Here is a 20,969-nt window from a genome sequence, read left to right as displayed (position 1 = left end):
GGACCATAGAGTCGTATTCCATCGCAAAAAGGAAGCAGAGCGAATTTGGTCGTTTCATTTTCCACTTACGTTTGAGCTTCTTAATGTGATTAACAACCGATAAATAAAGCAAATTGTTCCCAGATTTATTTTTATAAATGGAGTCAGAAATATATTATGTATATTTAAAGGTGTCCTCGTGTCCTAACATACAAGATAGGAACATTAAATTGTACTTATGGTCGAGAGAACAGACAGAAATAAATTCACATCATATGCGCGTCACACTATTTTACACTGATATTTAGACGCACTGAATCGAACCGCTTTCACTTAAACTTCTTATCTTGTCGAAACAAATAGAATAGGACATTTCATCTTCATCACATATGAATGAGCCTCGTCATCTGTGGTTACAACTGAACCATCAGACCGCTGAGATGTGAATGGCCCGTCTCGATACACATGAACATGAGGATCGTTGTGAACCTGCGATGAAGGAATGTGCGGATCGCTGTCCTCACGACACTTGAACGTTTAAACCAACATCTACGAAAACGAAGCAAAGTGGATTGACCAGTGAGAAAACTGGTTCCACGAATGAGAGAAATGAAAAATAATGCTAACAGAACCTAAATATCGGATTGATTATACTGTGATGTTTTTATTCAACTTATTTGAGATTATCCGTATGTCATTGTTGATGCCATCACAGTGTAATTGAGACACGTCTTTTGGGAGTTATGTTTCAAAGCATTAGCTTCACTCATCATTCAGTTCACTATATGATTTTACCCTTTAAATGTAATTAAATTTAAGTATGTTTGAGAGCAAGGTTTCCAAAAAGTCATCTGAAAACAAGTTTTTTTTTTGTGCAGTGTTGCTTTAAATCACGACACCTTTGCTTTTCATAGGATGAAATCCACAAGGTGTTTGAACAGTCACTGCAGAGTATGTGAGAGGATTTGTGTAGGATTAAAAACGACAACTAAAAATCACGATGGACATTTTATTTTAAAATAAGTACATACAACAATTGTTGTTGCAAAAAATCTCATTTAGAATATAAAATAATAAACTATGTACAAAGAGCAAAAATATAATCCTCCTTTAAAAATGGGCTGCAGAAACAGTGACTCTTGTGTTCCACACAGGTGACGTTCTGCCAAAAGAAACACGTTTAAAAACAGTTGAACGTGAGTTCAGATCCAGTCCAGCTCGGTCAGAACACTGAGTTGTAGATCGATGCTGTGCAGACAGGTGAAGATGGTGAACAACACTGGACCACAGACCTGCAGGGAAAGAAGGGAAGAAACAGTTTGACTGGCAATAAATACATTTATTTACACCACCTTTATTGTGTCATGTCAGTTTTTTTTATATTGATGCACAAATCCGATAAGAATTAAAATCATGAATTAAAAATAAATAACTTGTTCAGAGTAACTTACATTGACTTTGTGAACTTTGTCCTGATGGCCTGTAGAGGGAGCTCTGAGTGAAGCAGCTCCAGCTTGTACATGGTTTCCATACACTCGGCGAGGTCCTCCAAGGAGTTCCAGGTCTTCAGGCTGAAAGAGAGAAACGTGAACTGAATTGTAGTAAGAGGCTCGGCAGAAAGGTGGCGCTGGTGCGCAACACCGAACCAATGACCCATTTAACTGGCATCACGCTAGCCCGCGATCTACAAATACCCATCTCGCCAGCCCACTCAAAAAAAAGTATGAGCGTCTATTTGTGCCGTTACGGTAGCGACTCCGTAAGCTCCAGTAAAGTGTAGTTGTGTGTTACGGAGATGATAAATAGACGTTATGTATTGCAAGAAAGTGTCTTCAACGTTTTTTAAAACCAAAATACTACTTATACACTGTAATAATATGGATATTGTAATTATTTAAAAAATAATTACACCTTATGTCATAATAACACGTGCATAAAAAAGGGCTTAGTGAAATGTCACTGGATTCGTGTTCAAGGTGCTATTCTCTACTTTCCCTGTGAGTTTCAAGAGTTTGTAAAACACATTATGTCATGTAGCAACATGCACATTAGGAGTCATTTAAGAAAACCAGAGTCATTAAAGAAAGTCATTTAAGAAAACCACAAGAGGCAAGCCAATTTTTTTTCACTGGATTCATGTTTAGGAAGCTCTTGGCTACTCTCCCACGGAATTTGTGTACTTTTTACTTTGCAATTCTTGCAGTGGCTTTTTTTCATTGTTTTCACTGTTGGTTCCAAAAAACGGAAAAATGACTGCTCCCAAACACAACTTACCTCTCACTTACGAATCCAGTGACATTTCACTAAGCCCTTTTTTATGCACGTGTTATTATGACATAAGGTGTAATTATTTTGTAATTACAAATAAAACGCTCCAAACTCACAGGGATAGTAGAGTAGAGCTCCCTGAACAGGAATCCGGTGAAAGATTTCAATCACCTCTTTTGGTTTATTTTATATAATTTTTTTAGAATATACATGTTATTACAGTACATAGAGTTAATTTATTTCAGAATTCTACAGTAAAAACTCTTCAAACTCACAGAGATACTAGAGTAGGCCACCCTGAACATGAATGCAGTGAAAGATTTCACTAACCTCTTTTGGTTTATTTTATATATTTTTTTTTATAATATACATGTTATTACAGTACATAGAGTTAATTTATTTCAGAATTTTACAGTAAAAACTCTTCAAACTCACAGAAATAGTAGAGTAGAGCTCCCTGAACAGGAATCCGGTGAAAGATTTCACTGACCTCTTTTGGTTTATTTTATATAATTTCTTTTATAATATACATGTTATTACAGTACATAAAGTCAATCTATTTCATAATACTACAGCATAAACTCTTCAAACTCACAGAGATACGGAGTCGCTACCGTAACGGCACAAATAGACGCGCATACTTTTTTGAGTGGGCTGGCGAGATGGGTATTTGTGGATCGCGGGCTAGCGTGATGCCAGTCCCATAGTCCCATCTATTTCTTTTGTTGAATTTCGTATTGTAACGTTCTGGGTTTATGTTTATGCTGTTCCTTTTAGGATTCAGTGGTGACGGGTGAGTGGGGGTGGAGCGAGGGGCTGCGCTGAAGGGGAGAGGGAGTTTTGTTTCGGGTGGTGAGAGGGAGCCACGAGCTGCTTTTGTTGATGAGACCAATCCAGAGTTTGACCGAATTAAAGAAGATTGTCAACTACAGAACGGCTGTTTTTTTGTGACTCCCAGCAGACGCTACAATATTTTATATCTGAGCTGTCGAGCAATAGGTTAGCGTTATTAAGTCTCGAAGTTTTAATTGTTTTAATTTAATTAATTTCACTGATTCCCGAGTTGCTTCGGGAATATGGAGTTCTGTCTCAACATGATCAGCGTCGGATACTGGTCCCTTTTTGCAGTGTTTTGTTTTGTTTTTTTGGACTAAATCTCAAATATTATCAGAATTTTTTTTGTTTACAAAGATTATACAGACACCGACAAATACATGTTTGGTTTTGTTTATGGTTTATTACAATAAAAATACCTAAGTTTCCTAATTTCGTTTCAGCGTGTCAGTTCTCAACATGGTCGCTGTAAAATTCAAATTCAAGACACTTTTTAAATATGTTATGTTCTTTCTGTAATCACTATTACCGCAAGAAACGACAAGAAGAAAAAACAAAAGCAAATTTTTGCTTTAAATCTCTGCACATTTATATTTAATTAACGAGCAGCTAAGAGTTTGTATTTCCATAATCTGCTGCAGAGAAACAGATCATTCACACTCTATAGTCGTCAACAGCAGCCAGATCTACAAGATAATGGCTCTCAATCTTGTCTGTCATTGATCATTCAATAATGCAATCAAATTTGGCATGATTGGCAAATATTCGATCTCGTGAGGCCAAATTCTCCAGAATCTTAAAAATGCGGTTCGTAAAAGCAATTACTGATATATGGCATGGTATGGTATATGTAAAAAGGTTTGTGATGTTTTACAAAACGTTATTAAAAACACAAAATCCTCGTCAGAAGAAAAATGTTTGTCAAAGAAATTCAACACAAATCGAGTCAATGTAAACGATCAAGCTCAAAAGATTGTTTGTGTTTTCCGACAATTTCCAAAATAAATGAAATAATTTAGATAAAAACATTAAACCTGAATGGGTTGAACTGAACGGCATTTCTACAAAGAAAATGTGACGTTTTCAGTGTTTTCTTTAATATGAATTTTACGTGATCTTAAAAACGTGATCAACCTAAATTATTTTCTTTTCGAGACTAGACTCGCTCCACATGAAGACCCGCCCTAAGACCAAGTCCTTCATCTGCCGGTATCGATCAATCGGCTCATTTACATAAGAAAGTGTGCGAAAACTCCCGCGTCCTGATTGGCTACCGAGTTGGCTCTCGCGGAGGATAAACGGACGCAAACGTCTCTCAAGAGTCACTCCGCGGATCTTCGCTGATTCTCTCCTGTTCGGACAACAGCAGATTCTTCTTCGGAACTTCCAGTTCTGCTCCGTGGACCCTTTTTCCTGCCGCCAGTTTACTCCTCATCGTCCAGGTAAGATGGTACACTCCTCTCCTTAATACTTGGGCATCTCCATTTTGACCTTTATTATCGTTTATTTCTTTATCGATGGAGCATAGACTTCTTTTTCTGAGCCAGGTTCACTGCATTCATCTGTCGTCAGGTTTGTTACTATACTGTAATACCTGTTAAATAGTTCGTTTTATTGTTGCTCTGCAATGTTCTGTTTGGCTATGTTGTTGCAGAAGTGTGTCAGAGAGGGGAGGGGCAGCGGGACGGAGTTGCTGGGGGTTGGAATACATCCTACTCTCGTTTGTGTGGAATCCTTCTGGATACTACAATACATTAATAATCGGTCACGTCAAGGCAATACGACATTAAATAATAACACAATAGGTGAGAATACTGCCAGTTAGATGTAGTAACTGCCATCAACCCTGAATGTGACTCCTGACATGGGATCAAAGAACAGGATAAATGCACATTTCTTTGAGGACATCAGTGGTCTTTGAAGCTTTGAAGCAAGTCTTTGAATCTCCTGTTTATGCAGATTGGAAGTTTTCCATTTTGTGTAGCGATTAGCACTGTAGTCTGGCTTCATTGACATGCTAAGCTAATCGGGGCAGGAAGTGACTTGAGAAAGTTGTTGATCCAGTGTTGTCTTTGTGCCTATTGTTTATGTCTGACTGGCTGATCCAGTCCTGAGCTTTCTTTCAAGTCATTAACACCTGAACACGTTTGAGTTTCAGTGAAGCTTGTCACGCTGTCATGTAATGTAACGTAGTGTAACTACAGAATCTTGTGGTCTTTATGTTTATTCTAAACAAAGCTGTCCATGCTTGCAGATGTCTTCAAGTGCAAGAGTCCACGCTGACGTCCAGACCACCACAGGCAGTCGATCACACTCTGCTGATCTCCTCTGTGACCAGCAGCTCCAAATGGCATGTGAGGTGGTTCTGGGAGCATCAGGAGAAGGAGCCGCCAGAGACAATGTTTCTGCCAAAATGTCTTTTCCATTGAAAGATGAAGCTCAAATGTTGGAGCCAAGTTCAGGTGAGTTTCAGATAATATAGCTCAGAAACTTGAGCTACATCTCTCCTCGATGTTCACCTCGTCACTGTTCCCTCCTGCAGATTCCAGCCAGAACTCTTCTTCTTCAGAGTTGCACCAGGATGAGTCTGAGTTTCACGATGATTTGTTTTCTGAATATGTGGAGGACATTTACCGAAACATGAGAGCAGCAGAGGTGAGTAAGCGCTTGGTCTAATCTGATCCAAACGTGTACTAACTGAAGAAAAAAGTTTATGAATATCTGACTTTCTTGACCATCAGGAGCGGTTTGGACCAAAGGCAGGTTACATGGACCACCTGCCAGAGATCTTAAGGGACTTCAGGACCATCATGGTGGACTGGATGACCCAGGTCACCCTGGACATTGAACTTGATACGCAGACTCTGCATCTCGCCATCAACTACTTGGACCGGATCTTCTCCAAATCCAGATCAGTGAACATGCAGGACGTGACTCTGATCGGGATGACTCTTCTGTTCATTGCTGCGTGAGTACCAGCAGGGTTAGACGTGACCTCTTGCTTGTGTAGACAATTGTGTTCTTATAATTTCACGTGTCCCCGTTTTAGGAAGCACCAGAGCACGAACCACCCAAAGGCATATATGTTTGTCACCAAAGATGGAAGCTACACAAAGAAAGAATTGATCGAGATGGAGTGGCGTCTCCTCAAAACCCTGGACTTCACTCTGTCTGCCCCCACGTCCTACACCTTCCTTCACATCTTCATGTCCACCTGTCCCATCAACGAGACCACACAGAACCTGGCAGTGGTGAGTCCAACTTCTCTGTCTTCTTCTTTGCTCATATTTGAGTGTCTTCTTCTGACTCCTGTGTTTCTTCCTCCTGGTTCAGTTTCTGGCAGACCTGAGTCTCATGGACATGGACTTGTTGGTGCGACACGGTTCATCTAAAGTAGCTGCTTCCGTTCTGTTCATGGCCAACTACAGAGTCAACAGAGCTGACTGGGTAAGTTGCTCCTGATCTATGATGGGATTGAAATTGTTTTCATAAAAAGCACACATACTCACTTTCTTCTCCTTCTCTCTTTCAGCCTGAAGACTTGGAGCACTTCTCTGGGTATTCAGTGGAAGACATTGCTGAGTGTGTCGATGACCTGTACAAGCTGGAAATGGCTCATTCGGCGATCCAACTCCAGGCCACCCAGAGAAAGTTCATGAAATCAATGTAAGTTGCTGTACACTGTACTACTAAACTACTATGGAAGTATTTTAAAACACCTTTTTTCCCATCCCTGCAGGTCTTTGATTGAATGTTGCCCACCAGGATCAGCTTGCTGCTGCACGTCTGACTACGCATCAGTGTTTTGGTGAAGAAGACTCGAGGCTTCCTCCTCCAAGTAGCCGGGTGGACTGTATAGATCTATATGGAAAATTGAGGAACAACATGTTTTTTCAACAGCGAAATCAGTTTTGATAACAACTGAATACAAAAAAGTGTTTTTTTTAAACTGGAAATATTCTTTGTATTCTTTGTACATAATATATTATTTTGTATTCAGAACATGAGCTTCTTGGTGAATGTTACCACCAATAATGTATTAAGTGACTCGATCAATAAAACTTATGTTCAAACATAGTTCTTCAGTATCTTTATTTTGAGTGGTACCATCTTTCTGAAACTGTGTATTTTGATATACTGTAAATAATTGAGTCACTAACATGTTCTTTATGCCCATTTATCAATGGTCACAATGGACTCAAAATACATTAAATACATAAACAAATGAAAACGAAATGCTGATGTAAGCTGATGTAATTGTATTTTTTTTTTTCGAAGAACAAACAATGTACGTTTATAATACAATGCACATCAACGAGGACGTCTGTTTATTGCTATTTACAAACTTTTTTTATTAAGAAAGTGGGGGAAAAATCAAAGTAAAACTATATAAAATATAAAAATCACTGAAAAGCAGCACCAACTATATCCAGCTTGTTCTTGTGGGAGCATGTTCGAGGACCTTTCCATCGCTAAGTCCCGCCCTCTGCTGCTTTCAGATTCGCCCTTCGTGCAGTCAATCACCCCTGACAGGTTAAGACGTCACTGAGATGAGTGGTCAGTTTTTACTGGCATGAAAGCGCTTTTGAAACCTCTGAATTGGGTGAGCCGAACCTTTAAAAACCACTGATAGGTGAGTGTGTGTCTCAACTCCAACGGTGTCCGTTTCGCCTCCTTGGTTGAAATTGGATGACCTGTCCAAGGTGTACCGTGGAATAAGGGCGGACGCTTTAAATATGTGGCAGAATCTCGCTTTTTAATCGCTAACGCCAGAACATAAATGCTAACTACATTAGCCGCGCTATTCAAACCTTCCAGACGTTGGTAGGACGTTCTCATAAACCGTCCGATAACTCCCCACACCGCGCCTTCACAACCTCCTACATCTGTCTGTTCAAGTTATTGGTGTTTCAACCCCCAGTGAAAGCCACAAACTCTGGCGAATGTGAGCCTCAATATACATTTTTTGTCAACATTGTTTAGCATCAATGAATAACCGTAATTGTTTTCACTTGAGACGACATAATAAGGATGTTTATTACCCTGGCCATAGTTTATTAGTATATTAATAGTCATGACATGGCGATAGTCGTGGTTTGCCTACATTGAATATTAAAGTCACTACACAGAAGACTCATAAGTGCATCATTGAAATTCGATCTTAAAATCGCTGCAACAATAAAGTCCTGCTCATGTGGCGCCATTAAAGGCAGCTGTGGCTTTTGAAACACGTTATATATAATCACTCCTGTACGCATACCTGTGATGAATCACGCTGGTGTTTAGGATCTAAAAGTCGAATTCTTTAAATCTGCAAATACAACTGGAAGCTCAAAACAGTAGGTGGCGCTGTTCACCGCAGAAGAGGAAATATTCTATGACTTGCAGACTATGACTGGAATGTGGAAAAAGAAGGTGGATAATGGCACAGTAGGTGGCAGCATACGAGTATCTGTCAAGCAGAGGAGACGACCACAGTAAATCGTGAGAAAGGCAAGTTCTATTGTCTTGAAGTTGTGTCAGTCTTGGCGTGCTTTCACCCTTGTTCAGCTCGTGGCTCGTGAAGAGTGGAGGGGCATCCCTGCTGAAATGTAGAGCTTCAATGGACCGTCTGACCTCAGCTTTTACACATCATGTCGCGTCTGCAGTTCACTTGGCCCACCATCTCAGCAAACAGACAGCAAGCACTCAATGTCACATCGGCAAGTGATAAAGATGTGTTTTGGGATAGCGGGAGTTAACGGCTAGAATCTGAAATTCAACGTGGAAAACCTCCATCACTGACTGAAGTGTTGAGCACATATCCTCATGAGGAGGTCCTAAGACTTTAGCCCTCAGCGTCACATGGTCTGTCAGTTGGAGAATGTCGCAAAACAAAGTTCATGAGGATGAAGAAAGCTGTAAAAGAACGAAATTAAAACTTTTCACTTAAATCCCACGAGAACCGAAAAGTCATCACCTCTTTGGACTTTAGCATCATTCCTTGTCTTTCATAAACAAATGTACTTATGTGATGTGTTTGCTTTCAGACATGAATCGGGCAGAAGGTACGTTCCCTCGCCCCATCAGCGATGCCTTGCCCAAGGATGCAGAAGTTGTGAAGACCAAAGAGTTGGTGAAAACTCTCATTCCATTCGGGATGTTTCCTGATGACGAGGAGCTCCAGAAAAGGTTGCACCCGTCTGTTCTTATCACAAATCTGTGCTGAATCTGACCCTCCAAACTATTGTGGCTGTTTTAACATGTCTGTTTTAATAATCGAATGACTTGTTGCTGCAAATGTCAGATCACAAGATCACATTAGACATATTAGACATGAATGACAAACAGCTGGGTATGGCAGCGTGCCACACTCACCGTTTGTCATATAAATGAGCATCCATGAGTTGAAATAGTTCTCGAGGTACGCCATGTTAAAACTGATTTTTGAAGGGGATTATTTTCTCTTCTGTAAATATGGTTTATGTTTGCCCAAGAGCCGCCATAAGAAAAACAGATAGGCTTGTTTCTCCCTGTAAAAGAGGCAGAGTGATGCCTTGGTTGGTTGTCTCTCTATTAGTCTCCATCTCTGATATTGATCCTAACTTGATGTATTGGCAGAGAGAGAGTCATGAAAAGGCTGGAGACTCTCTACAAGGACTGGCTCCAGGAGATGTACGTCAGATTGGTAAGAAATGAATGAGTACCACCGTGTTTTTTTATACCCTTGGGATGCAAACTTCATATATTTGTGAGTGAATATTTTAATGTATTTAGATTGTACAATATAACGGCAGATGTGATTTTGTTCTGCTAAAAGTGTACACACTATCCTTTTATCTCTTCTAGGGGGTCACCAAATATTTTGCCAAAAGATGTCGAGGCAGGATCATCCCGTATGGCTCTTACTGTCTCGGGGCACACGTGAGAGGTAAGTGAGCGATGGTGGTCTGAGTCTCATCAGAGTTCAACTTCCTTCTTCTCCACACGGTCAGAAGCTGAGCTGGACGTGCTGTGTGTCGGCCCCACGGTCCTGAAGAGGAAACATTTCTTCACTGTGTTCTTTGAGAAGCTGAAATCGCTCAGAGAAGTCAAAGACGCTTTGGTCAGTCTTGCCTGAGTGTGCCCCTGGCCCCATGACTGTGTCATCTAATCTTGAATATCTGCTGCAGGCTATCGAGAAGAAGTACATTCCGATTATCAAGCTTTGGTTCGAGGGGATTCAGGTACTTTGTCAGAGAGAAGTTTTGTTTTTTAATGAGTTTTATATATATATATATATATATATATATGTTTCTGTTCCAGGTGAACCTGGTTATCGCTCTCCTGCCTTCCAACAAGCTCAACGATGAAAAGGAACTTCTGGATAAGAATATATTGGTGGACCTCAATCCTGAGTGTGTGCAGAGTTTGAATGGTAGGGGGCGCTGTTGTCGTATTATATTCTTCTCACCACCCGAGACATGATACCCTGGCTGCAGCCTGGAGAACCGCGGAGGTACGCTCACGTTGAGCTCAGTCTTACTCTGAAATAAGACTTTTGTGTCACTCAAATGACAGAGTATGTGGTATCGCTGTACAGATGTGGTTTAATACTAATACATGCATTTAAATTGTGTACTCAGTTCGCACAAAACACCGGAGAACACTTGAAACAAAGTTTTAATACAATAATAATCAAGACAACACACAAATGCTATTTGTTTTTATTGTGAGCCTCTCATTCATTCATTTTAAATGAAGCAAAGACTTCAAGATTGTGAACTCTGAAAGAGAGGACAGTAAAGTAAGTAAGTTAGAGTTAAATTGTAATGGGTAAAAATGGGCAAATCCACAAATATGTTCAGTACCTTTGTAGTTCACGGTAGGCCCTTAATATGATTGTCAACCGTATAATGAGCCTCTTTATAGGTGCAGAATGGGCAAAGAAAAAGTCCTGGGCTGCAGTGTTGTTTCTTCGGGATCACACCCAATCTCCAAATTGTTATGTGTCTCTATATAGACAACACAATAAGCAGACAGAATCATCACATTGAAAACATTTTCATTTTTGTTACAATGTGCAATACATATCAGACTTTCAAAAAGGCTACATCTTTTGTGAAGGTGAAGGTGAGGTGAAGGTGAAAGGTGAAGGTACATCTTTTAATCATGAAAACATCATTTATTCTGACAAATATATATCTTGTTTCCACATCATCATGACGTATTTCATCCGAATGTTATTACACTAGTAGTCTAAAATGACGAAACCATATGCAATATAAAATGTAACGTATAAACATTTTTGCCAGGCTAACTCGTTAATATTATGCTCAGTTAACATTACATTCGAAAATATTGATAAAGAGACGAATGAAATTACAGATATAACATAGGGTAACAAACTGTTAGACATGTTCCATCACAATGATATAATATGATGAGAGCATATTCAAAGGTCCGCTTTAAAGAAGTCTCTCCTACTTCCAGTGTTGTGGAACACTTGGCTGAAGTTTTGTGGCCTGTTTGAGATGCAAGCTCAATGGTTGATGGGCATGTGTTAACGTTGAAAACAGGCTCAACTCAACGTTGAGTCGCTTAAGTGGGCAGGACCCTCAAGCTCAACGTGGGCGTACCTCCACGTTGAGCTCCGCCCTGTTCTCCAGGCTGCAGCCAGGGGCTTCTCACCCGAGATCCATCGTTTCTTGACACTTTGTGTTGATCCAGGGCACAGAGTCACCGAAGAAATCCTGAAGTCTGTGCCAAGCCCCAGCAACTTCCGACTTGCTTTGAGAACCGTCCAGCTATGGGCTAAATGTGAGGTCAAGGCCACATTCAGTTTGATATTTTCATGACTTGGTTGCAAGCTTTGACTTCATTGCTGTCAATTAGCAACAGTACTTGTTCACTGAGGTTGTTGAAGTCCAGTGGTTGTCACGGCCAGTCCTAAAGGTCCTGTCTGGCCACATTCTGTCATGTTGAGAGGGATGTCAAATATTATATATATATATACAGTGGTACCTCAGTTCTCGACCACAATCCGTTCCAGACGGCCATTCGAGAAGCGATTTGTTCGAAATCTGAATCGATTTTTTTCCCATTACAATGAATGGAAAAAGAAATAATGCGTTCCAAGCCTTAAAATAGGCTTTTGTAGGAGTGAATGTAGAGTGTCTGCTGCAGGTGCGCTGTTCCTCTATGTGTGTGGCCACTGCATGTGGGAGGGGTTGCCGAGTGAGTGACGTCTCTCCAAAAGTGAAGAGGTGCCCGGTGCGTGTCCAGCTCTGACACTCGACCACGGTCCAGTGCGGAGACAGGAAAGGTTTTACACCTCAATATGAAGAAAAAACAGTCAGTAACTGTAGCTAACGGGACACGTCTGCATACAGAGGCTGCGTTATACACAATAACAAAGCGCGTCGTGGGTCAGCTGATCGGTCCGCGCACATTATGTTTTTTCCAGCTTTTTTCGGGGGCGTTCAAGTTCTGGATTTTCGTTCTAAATCCGAAGAAAAAAAATCTCAATTTTTGTTCGAACCCCTATTTGTTCGAATTCTGAAACGTTCGAAAACCGAGGTAGCACTCTAATTACTTTCCTCATTGGAAGTCATTATCTATCATTTTCATTTCAATGGAAAACATAAATACAACACAGTGAATAAAAATGCTGTTGTAATTTAGACACACTATAAAATATAAATGTATATCAATATGTGAGGAAACATTTTTTTTACCCTCAGATTTGGCATACAACAAAAAATCTCAAAATGCCAATGCAGTTAAGATAATAAAATAAAATAAATGATGTATGTGATAAGAAGTGATAAAAAGAGAATCTGTATCAGTGTAATCAGTATTTAAACTGTAAATCAGTTCATGATATAAATAAATCATTAAGTCATTTTTTTATTGTATTGACAAGGCAACATTCTTTTTAAGTCACCACACATGCACGAACCAAGCCGATGTCTTCGACTCTAGAACTCTGGAGCGAACACAAATAAACGTTGATACTGGCAACGAAAAATACCAAAGGTGTCCTCTGCTCAGGTCGAAACATCCATTCCAACCGACGGGGGTTCCTGGGTGGAACATCCTGGGCCATCATGGTGGCCAAAGTGTGTCAGTTCTATCCGAATGCCACAGCCTCAGTCCTGGTGGCCAAATTCTTTCTGGTCTTCAGCGCTTGGTGGGTGATTTGCTCTTACGTCCCCTTAAATGAAAACCAGAGGCCGTATTGAAGCCAATGTTATTTCTGTTGCAGGAAATGGCCAAACCCAGTTTGCCTCAGGTACCCTGAGGAGAGTATTTCGGGACTTCCCGTATGGGACCCCCAGGTTACTACTCAACACGCTACAGCGTTACTGTCACTTGTCAGAGGGCGCAATTCTTTATATAGCATGGTTATGGTACATATTTGCATGCTATCAATCCCACGCATATGATCGCTCCATCTAGATGGGACACCGAAATTTGTTTACTGAAAGTTACTGTAGATTTAGATTTACTAGTAACATGATAAACTCAAGGCCCAGGGTCCAAATCCGACCCGTTAACTCATTTTATGTGGCCTGTACGATCCGTAAATACAACATGTAATGCTGGCTCAGATTCAAGTGCACCAAGAACTGGATGGCCCCCTGTCATGACTATGATGGTCACTGAAGCTTGACTGTTCACTGACTGTTTTCTGGTTTCCTGGTGTTCCTTCGAGCGCCTCCACGTTTGCACACAACCTCACAACATGACCTCAGGACTAGCTGTGGCCAAGCATATGTGTCACTTTTATGCGTTGACAAAGAAGAAAGACAGCGACTCATTGTTTTCCAGAACAACGAGAGCGATGCGTCTCACCTGATGCCAGTCATCAAACCAGCGTACCCGCAGGAGAACTCCAGCGTCACGGTGTCTCGCTCCTCCCTCAGCATCATGATGGAGGAGATCAAACGTGGTACGTTCTCACAGCCATGCTACGAGATCATCACTTGCACGTCATTTTTGTGGATGTTCATATTGTTTACGTCAGAGATGACCTGCACCTCCTGCATATTTCATCATCATCATTTCATCATCCTCCTTATTGTGACCCCAGGATAATCAGTGTCTACAAGAGATGCACTGCCTTTGAGACGTAATGCATTTTCTGCATACTGCATTTTCATAATGCAGTTTCCTCAGTTCGGAATTTGAAATAAATTAGGTTTGTTAGTTGATTGGTATGGGGCGCCGAATGTAAAAATGAACACACCTGTTTTTTCCTGATTTAGCAGAAGTCTTTGGCAATATCTCCCAGATTTAGCAAATATTTGTTACTTTTGAGACACGGCAATGGACATCTCTGGAAGTGTTTAATCTAAATCTAAATCTAAAGTTGCGAGCCTGATGTGCGGCCAGAGGGGCGGAGGAGCAGAAGGCGGCGTCTAAATCCACTTGGAGGAAAGGACCTTCTAAAGCCTTAAAACTGAGATTTTGATTTAATATTTAGATTTTGAATTAATATTTAGATTTAATATTTCAACTTAATATTTCAACAAAAATTAAGATTTAATATTTAGACTAAATATTTAGATTTAGATTTAGATTTAATATATAGATTTAATATTTGGCCTTGGACATGTACAGAGGAGAGAGAGCCAGTACATTGGTAGGAAGATGTTGAGGTTGGAACTGCCAGGCAGAAGGTGGAGAGGAAGGCCAAAGAGGAGATTGATGGAGGTGGTGAAGGAGGACATGAGGTTTGTAGGTTTGAGAGAAGAGGAAGCAGAGGACAGGGTGAGATGGAGGAAGATGATCCGCTGTGGCCACCCCTGAAGGGAGAAGCCAGAAGGAAAAGAAGAAGATTTAGATTTAAGATTTCGATCTAAGATTTGGATAGTTTTAACACTTACAGAGATGAAACAATGGGACGTGACATGTGTCTCAAATGTACCAAATAGTTGCTATATCTATGAAAATATTGCCAAAGATCTCTGCTATTTCCTTCACTTTACGTCACAGTTAAGTGGCCATGCTTAACTATCAAAAGAGAGCGACTGCATCTCATCAATTTACAAGGCAACTTGACTGCTCGACTGCAAATGATTGAAACGTGACTTCATAAATTCTAATTTTGAATTGATATTTTACGTTTTAATTTTGCATGGGAATTTCCAGATATGCCGAAATTGCTCATGTTCTTGGTAAAAACAAAATCCCAAACCAATTATTTTGACTATGAGAATGAAATGTTATTACATGATTGAACGCTCATCAAATAGACTGGATGGCAGAGTGACCCATAAAGAGTTGAACTAGCTTTCTATGATTCTTCAACCGCAAGTTTGTTGTCGTCGGCAGGTCGTGTCATCACTCAGCAGATCATGGAGGGTAAAGCAGAATGGGCCCAGCTGTTCAACGCTCCTGACATTCTGGAAAAGTACGGGTACGGAGGATTTAAAGACGCCAAGCCATTTTTACAAGTTCTTAACAGGCAGCTGAGAGTATTGACTAGAATGGCTGATTCTTCACAAAGTTGCTGAGGTAGTTTCACCCTTCTATCTCTCATGGTTTTAGGGACTTTATTTTAGTGGAAGCAGTGGCAGCCAAAGATAAGCAGCATCTTGAGTGGTGAGTGCACAAGGCAGACGAAGTAGTTGGAGGCAGAGCCGAGTGTCAGTCCGTCGATGTTTTGAAGAGGTTCAAGTGCTTTTAGATTATTACACTTCAAGGAAGGATCACTCCCTCCACCTAGAGAAGTGTTTTCACTCTGGCCTGAGAACATCTGGTTGAGATGCCAATCAGTTTCTTGTCACCCAGGTTCAACATTGTGGAGTCCAAGCTCCCATTTCTGGTGACCTCACTGGAGAAGAGATCAAACATTTCCAAGGCCCACGTGAATGTGCCCTGGTGTGGAGAGTCTGAAAACGGGTGAGAGGACTCCCATCACGCCACTGCCGCTTCAGTGTCGCTCATTTCTGGTGTTGACATCATCAGGAAGAGCATGATCTCAAAGTGGCTGATCGGACTAGAGTTTAAGGCAGAGGCGGAAAGATGCCCGAAAAATTTTTCCTACAACATTCAGTCTTTCATCAAAAGTGGTACGGCTGGCTTCTGTCTGTGTCTCTGAAGAGTTTTCAGATAGTTGATTCAGATTCTCGTTCGCAGCCAAGTCTTTGGCTCTTTATAGCTGCTACTTTAGAAAGGGCATGGACGTGAAAGCTGTTTTCCGAAAGAGGGATGACTTGCAGATACCACAGAGCTCCCTGGCGTCGCCTCCACACGAAGCGTCCTGTAGCGCCGTCGGCCAGCGGCTGGAGATGACGGAAGCAGAGGCCAGCAATCCCACTACAGAAGAGGTAGCTCCCGAAGCTATAGAGAGGGTTAGGTTCCTATAGTTCCTGAGAAGCCACCTTCTGTTTGCTGCACCTCAAGGACTAATACTGTTGCAGTGACTCTCACTTCTAAACAGGGCCGCAACTAACAATTATTTTCTTAGTCGACTAATCTATTCATTATTTTTTTCACTAAGTCGACTAATCGCGATTAACTTTGTTTGGACCTATTTTGAATTTCTGTTGAACCTGAAGTTGTTTAAATCATCTCACTGTAATAGTCTGACACCATACATTATTAAACAAGTATAGTTGGTTAGCTCTGCGCCAACCAACATGCTCGCTGTTAGCTCGAGGGTGTGTGGCGTCGGAACACTCTTTCATCATTCTACCATGGTGTCGAAGGGGTTTGCTCATCCTTGGGACGCATTATCGTCCCAAACAAAACGAAGCCTCACTTTGGATCACTATGACCGGTCGCCGCTCGAACTCCCCCATGACTGTGACTGGTCAGTCGGAGGTGGTGACACGCAGCGACGGCAGCGAGTTGGAGTCTGACCTCAGTCAGGAACCAATTAAAGGAACAGAAAATAACATATCTGAATGATTCCAGAGAATGTGATGTTTTCTCACTGCTTCTGAATAACAACCAGTTCTCGCTGCTCATCCTGCGGCCTGTGTGCGTTTACACCTACAGCAACACAATGCATTGACGCACAGATTTTGACGTCAACAAATTTTTGTTGTCGACGTTATCGATGACATCAACTAATTGCCGCAGCCCTACTTTTAATGCTTATTAAAATGTTGTTATTGGAATGGTTCACACAGCCACTTCCAGTCCAAACCCAAGGACTTGGTCATTCTCCAGATAATGTGTCAAGTGACAAAGTTGCCGTCATTTTTGTATACGATTATTGATTTTTATCTTACTTTATTTTTTTATTTTGCTATCAACAGGAGTCTCACTCTTCCACATCAGTCCCCCAGTCTTCCAAGAGAAGCGCGTCTCCGCCAGAGGAGGCTTTAACAGCAAGCCCGAAAAGATGTTGCACAAGTGCTGCAGGGTCCTCGTCCAGTGCTGTGGTCAGTCCGTCTCCTGTCGAGATGATGAGCAGCCATTCCTCCAGCGATGATGATGTCACATCCAGCTCCACCATCAGTCAGTCGAAGGTCGGGACGGCAGCTGAAGCCAACAACTACACAAGGGACCTCCAGGCCACAACTAGTTTTTCAAGCTCTCCTTTTGAAGCTGGAGACTCTGTCACCATGGTGACGAGTGGAGTCTCACTCAGTGAGTCTTTGTTTGGGACCATTAGCAGTAGCTCTTCAGACCATGAGGAGAATACTTCCTGTTTCTTTCCCGACCTTTCACCCGACGAGACCTCGGATAGTAAGTGCAGCAGCAGCGATAACTCCCTTCGTTCATCTGAGGAGGAAGCAGTGAAGTCTGAGGCGGCTGAAGAAGCCACAGCAAGCCTCCAGTGCAGTGACCCTCCAACTGAGACCGGCAGTTGTGTTGGCACTCAGAGAAACATGCCAGATCCAACCCGGAAAACCAGTGATGAGGCCGACTCAACGTCCCGCTCCAGCAACTCCTCCAGTGCAGAAGAAGCCCACGTTGACTGTGCCGCATCCAGTTTGTCTCAAGCAGTTACCACATGCGAAAGTGGGGCGGAGAAGGAAGCAGACTTCAGGGATAGATGGGGAGCAGCCACTGCCACTTTCGACTTCAGCCCATCTCCAGCTGGGGTCTTCAATTGGAATCTCCTGGGAACTTTTCATGGCATACCCAGGGAACTCCAACATGAGTCGCCGTCACCAGCAGGGAGCGAGGTTGAAGGTGACGCCTGCACTGAGTTGGGTCAAGCTGGAGCCACCAGCCAAAAATGTGAGCAGCAAGCAGCGAACAGTCAAGAAGACAGTACAGATGTGACTCTGGATACAGCTGGAGTGAGCCTCTCCCTCAGCCAGTGTGAATATGAGGCCATCAGTGATTGTTCTGCAGATGGTGAGAAGGCCACTTCTCTTCCCGATTTCCCACCTGATCAGAGTAAAGTTACAAGCTTCAGAAACACTGTATTTCTAGAGGACACTATCATTGACACAGTGACTCCAGAGACCAGCGTCTGGCTCGGTCCGCCTCCATCCAGCGGGGTCAGCGTCAACACGGACCATGCAGCAGCTGGACCTGCTGCTATTTCAGTAAACCAGTCTTCACCTGGAGCTTTCAGTGATGTCACGGACGATGAGAGTGAAGCAGTGTTCCTCACAGGCGATAAGACCACAGAACCAGGCGGTGAAGCAGCCGATTCAAGCGGCGCTCTCAGTCCATCGCATGGGGGTGTGGCACCCGAGGACCGGGTCAAAGGTGATACAACTTCCGACTTGCTCAGTCAGTCTCCAGCTGGGATCTTCAATTGGAATCCCAGGGAACTCCAACACGAGTCGCCATCACCAGCAGGGAGCGAGGTTGAAGGTGACACCTGCACTGAGCTGGGTCAAGCTGGAGCCACCGCTCAAAAATGCCTCTCCCTCAGCCAGTGTGAATATGAGGCCATCAGTGATTGTTCTGAGGATGGTGAGAAGGCCACTTCCCTTCCTGATTTCCCACCTGATCAGAGTAAAGTTACAAGCTTCAGAAACGCCATATTTCTAGAGGACACTATCATTGACACAGTGACTCCAGAGACCAGCGTCTGGCTCGGTCCGCCTCCACCCAGCGAGGTCAGGGTTAACCCGGCACCTGCTGCTATTTCAGTCAACCAGTCTTCACCTGCTTGCAGTGATGTCACAAACCAGAGTGAATCAATGTTCCTCACAGGCGATAAGATCACAAAACCAGAAGCAGCCGATTCAAGCGGCGCTCTCGGACCACCGCATGTGGGTGCGGCACCCGATGTCCGGGTCAAAGGTGCCACAACTTCCGTCTTGTTCAGTCAGTCTCCAGCTGGCACTGAGGAAAGAACAGGCACAAACAGCCGGGATGAATTGCAGAGCGTCTTGCTAGTTCAGTCTCCGTCCAGAGAGGAGGATGAGTCTTTCTTACCCAGTCGTGCTCCAGGTGAGGCTGAAGATCGTCAGTGCTCCACTCTTAAGCTCACCACAAACTTTGAGGAGGCGATACTTAGTGACCAGCATGATGAAGATGTTCCCTCCAGTGAAGCCGAGAACATCTCCATGAACTGCACCGATGAGGAGGAAGCATTGGATTCTTACTCGTCTTTGGACACGGGGCTCACGAAGAGACCTGCACGACCGCTCCGTCGTCCCTTAGGACCTCCGACTAGAGCTTCACAGAGGCTGAAGAAGCCAAATCTTAAATTCCAGCCGAGCTCCAGTTGAGGCCTCCGCAGCAGGCACAGACTCGCAAGGATGCATTTCTGTATCAGACTGCTGTCCAACTGAATCGCCCGTAAATACCGGTACCTGAGCAAATGGCGCACAACAATAAATCTGAACTTTCCTCTGGCCCTCAATGACTGTGGGCGTCCTGTTGACATTGACACACGGCACATTTAGCTGCAGAACAGCTGAAGAATGTTCTTAAAGATATTCTAGGTTTTTGCAATTTAATTGGTGGTGAAATGGAACTGATCAAATGGAGCTTTGTGACAGGGAACATTGCATCTGAGATCCGAGTTCTGCAGCGACATGAAATGAAAGCTCATGTCTCGCTTGCTAAATGTCCTGAGCTCTGAATACATGGCTTGAAATAAACATTCAACCACCCATAGCGTCTAACTTTCTATGAACTGTTGGGCTGTCATGGACATACTTGCATATACCATTTGTATATCTGTGTGAAATAGCCTTAGGAATTTTCAAATACTTTCAGAGATATTGTGATTTATCTGGATAATTGTTGAAACCAGTGGTTTTAAAATGTATTTTTTCCCTCTATTTTCGGATCTAGTCGCACATATTTGGTCTAAATAAATATCTCTCCTCTGACAGGCCATTTCAGTTGGCCACTAAAACATCATTTCACGTTGAGAGTAGGCTAAACATCCAAGCAGAGGCAAATGTTTTCTGATAAGTTGTCAATCCTTCAGCAAAAAACTCGATTGGAAACTGGTTAAGGTTGTGGGAGGTGAGGCATTCTAGCCAATAAGAGGGCAAGGAAGACACCTACCATCCTGGAATTCGCGAACACGCCCGGAGGAGTTGCCTGAGGAGCCTGCCAGAGTGTTAAAGAAAAATTCCTCACTGATAGCTCAAGCAGGTAGCACAAGTAAGTCAACAACAGCCTTCAGCACGCACTGATGCACCGGTGGTCTCCGACTGTGGTGGCCTGAAGTGGACAAAGAGTATGTCTCCCCAAAGAGGAATTCATGAGTTTGAGAAAAAATGTATAGAAACAGCTTCATGGCCTTTGATATCCAGCACCTTCAAATGGGTAATTTGATTTTGATAACAATATGCTTGAGTGTCAGTAGTAAGGGAAGATTAAAATACTCACATAAACTTATATTTACGTTTGCTAAATAGTTCTTAAAGCAATATTCACAAATTGACATCTCCTCAATATTGCTATATTGGCGTCACTGTTTTTAAGCCTTTATAAACTGCTCCAGCGGTCACCATCAAGCAACTGCTACGCTCCTGGCAAACCCT

General features: G+C 42.5%; 2 protein-coding genes across 9 annotated transcripts; both read left to right on the top strand.

Moving 5' to 3' along the window:
* Positions 1-4,337: 4,337 nt before the first annotated feature.
* LOC128750821 (cyclin-A1-like) lies at positions 4,338-7,132 on the top strand. 4 transcript variants are annotated; one of them, XM_053851370.1, is made up of 8 exons: positions 4,338-4,523; positions 5,336-5,543; positions 5,624-5,736; positions 5,823-6,049; positions 6,131-6,332; positions 6,415-6,528; positions 6,614-6,747; positions 6,821-7,132. In XM_053851370.1, the coding sequence occupies exons 2-8, from the start codon at positions 5,336-5,338 to the stop codon at positions 6,891-6,893; spliced, it is 1,071 nt and encodes a 356-aa protein (XP_053707345.1). In that variant the 5' UTR covers positions 4,338-4,523; the 3' UTR covers positions 6,894-7,132. The 4 variants fall into 4 exon arrangements, with proteins under 4 accessions (XP_053707345.1, XP_053707371.1, XP_053707363.1 ...); XM_053851396.1 differs by lacking the exon at positions 4,338-4,523 and adding an exon at positions 4,786-4,886; XM_053851388.1 differs by lacking the exon at positions 4,338-4,523 and adding an exon at positions 4,878-5,011.
* Positions 7,133-7,613: 481 nt separating this feature from the next.
* On the top strand, positions 7,614-20,189 carry LOC128754859 (poly(A) polymerase alpha-like). 5 transcript variants are annotated; one of them, XM_053857932.1, is made up of 17 exons: positions 7,614-7,714; positions 9,111-9,252; positions 9,682-9,748; positions 9,910-9,991; positions 10,056-10,165; positions 10,233-10,286; positions 10,366-10,477; positions 11,770-11,859; positions 13,093-13,231; positions 13,307-13,379; positions 13,873-13,993; positions 15,379-15,463; positions 15,595-15,648; positions 15,838-15,948; positions 16,015-16,118; positions 16,186-16,376; positions 17,313-20,188. In XM_053857932.1, exons 2-17 carry the CDS (start codon positions 9,113-9,115, stop codon positions 19,695-19,697), a joined length of 3,918 nt encoding a protein of 1,305 aa, XP_053713907.1. In that variant the 5' UTR covers positions 7,614-7,714; positions 9,111-9,112; the 3' UTR covers positions 19,698-20,188. The 5 variants fall into 5 exon arrangements, with proteins under 5 accessions (XP_053713907.1, XP_053713993.1, XP_053713822.1 ...); XM_053858018.1 differs by lacking the exon at positions 7,614-7,714 and adding an exon at positions 7,747-8,574 and having other exon boundaries at positions 15,379-15,457; positions 17,313-20,189; XM_053857847.1 differs by lacking the exon at positions 7,614-7,714 and adding an exon at positions 7,747-8,574.
* The last annotated feature ends 780 nt before the right edge of the window (positions 20,190-20,969 follow it).

Source organism: Synchiropus splendidus, chromosome 1 (assembly GCF_027744825.2).
Source record: "Synchiropus splendidus isolate RoL2022-P1 chromosome 1, RoL_Sspl_1.0, whole genome shotgun sequence".
NCBI classification, from domain to species: Eukaryota; Metazoa; Chordata; class Actinopteri; order Syngnathiformes; family Callionymidae; genus Synchiropus; species Synchiropus splendidus.
The sequence above is the reverse complement of the archived record's forward strand: the minus strand, read 5'-3'. Positions and strand labels throughout refer to the sequence as shown.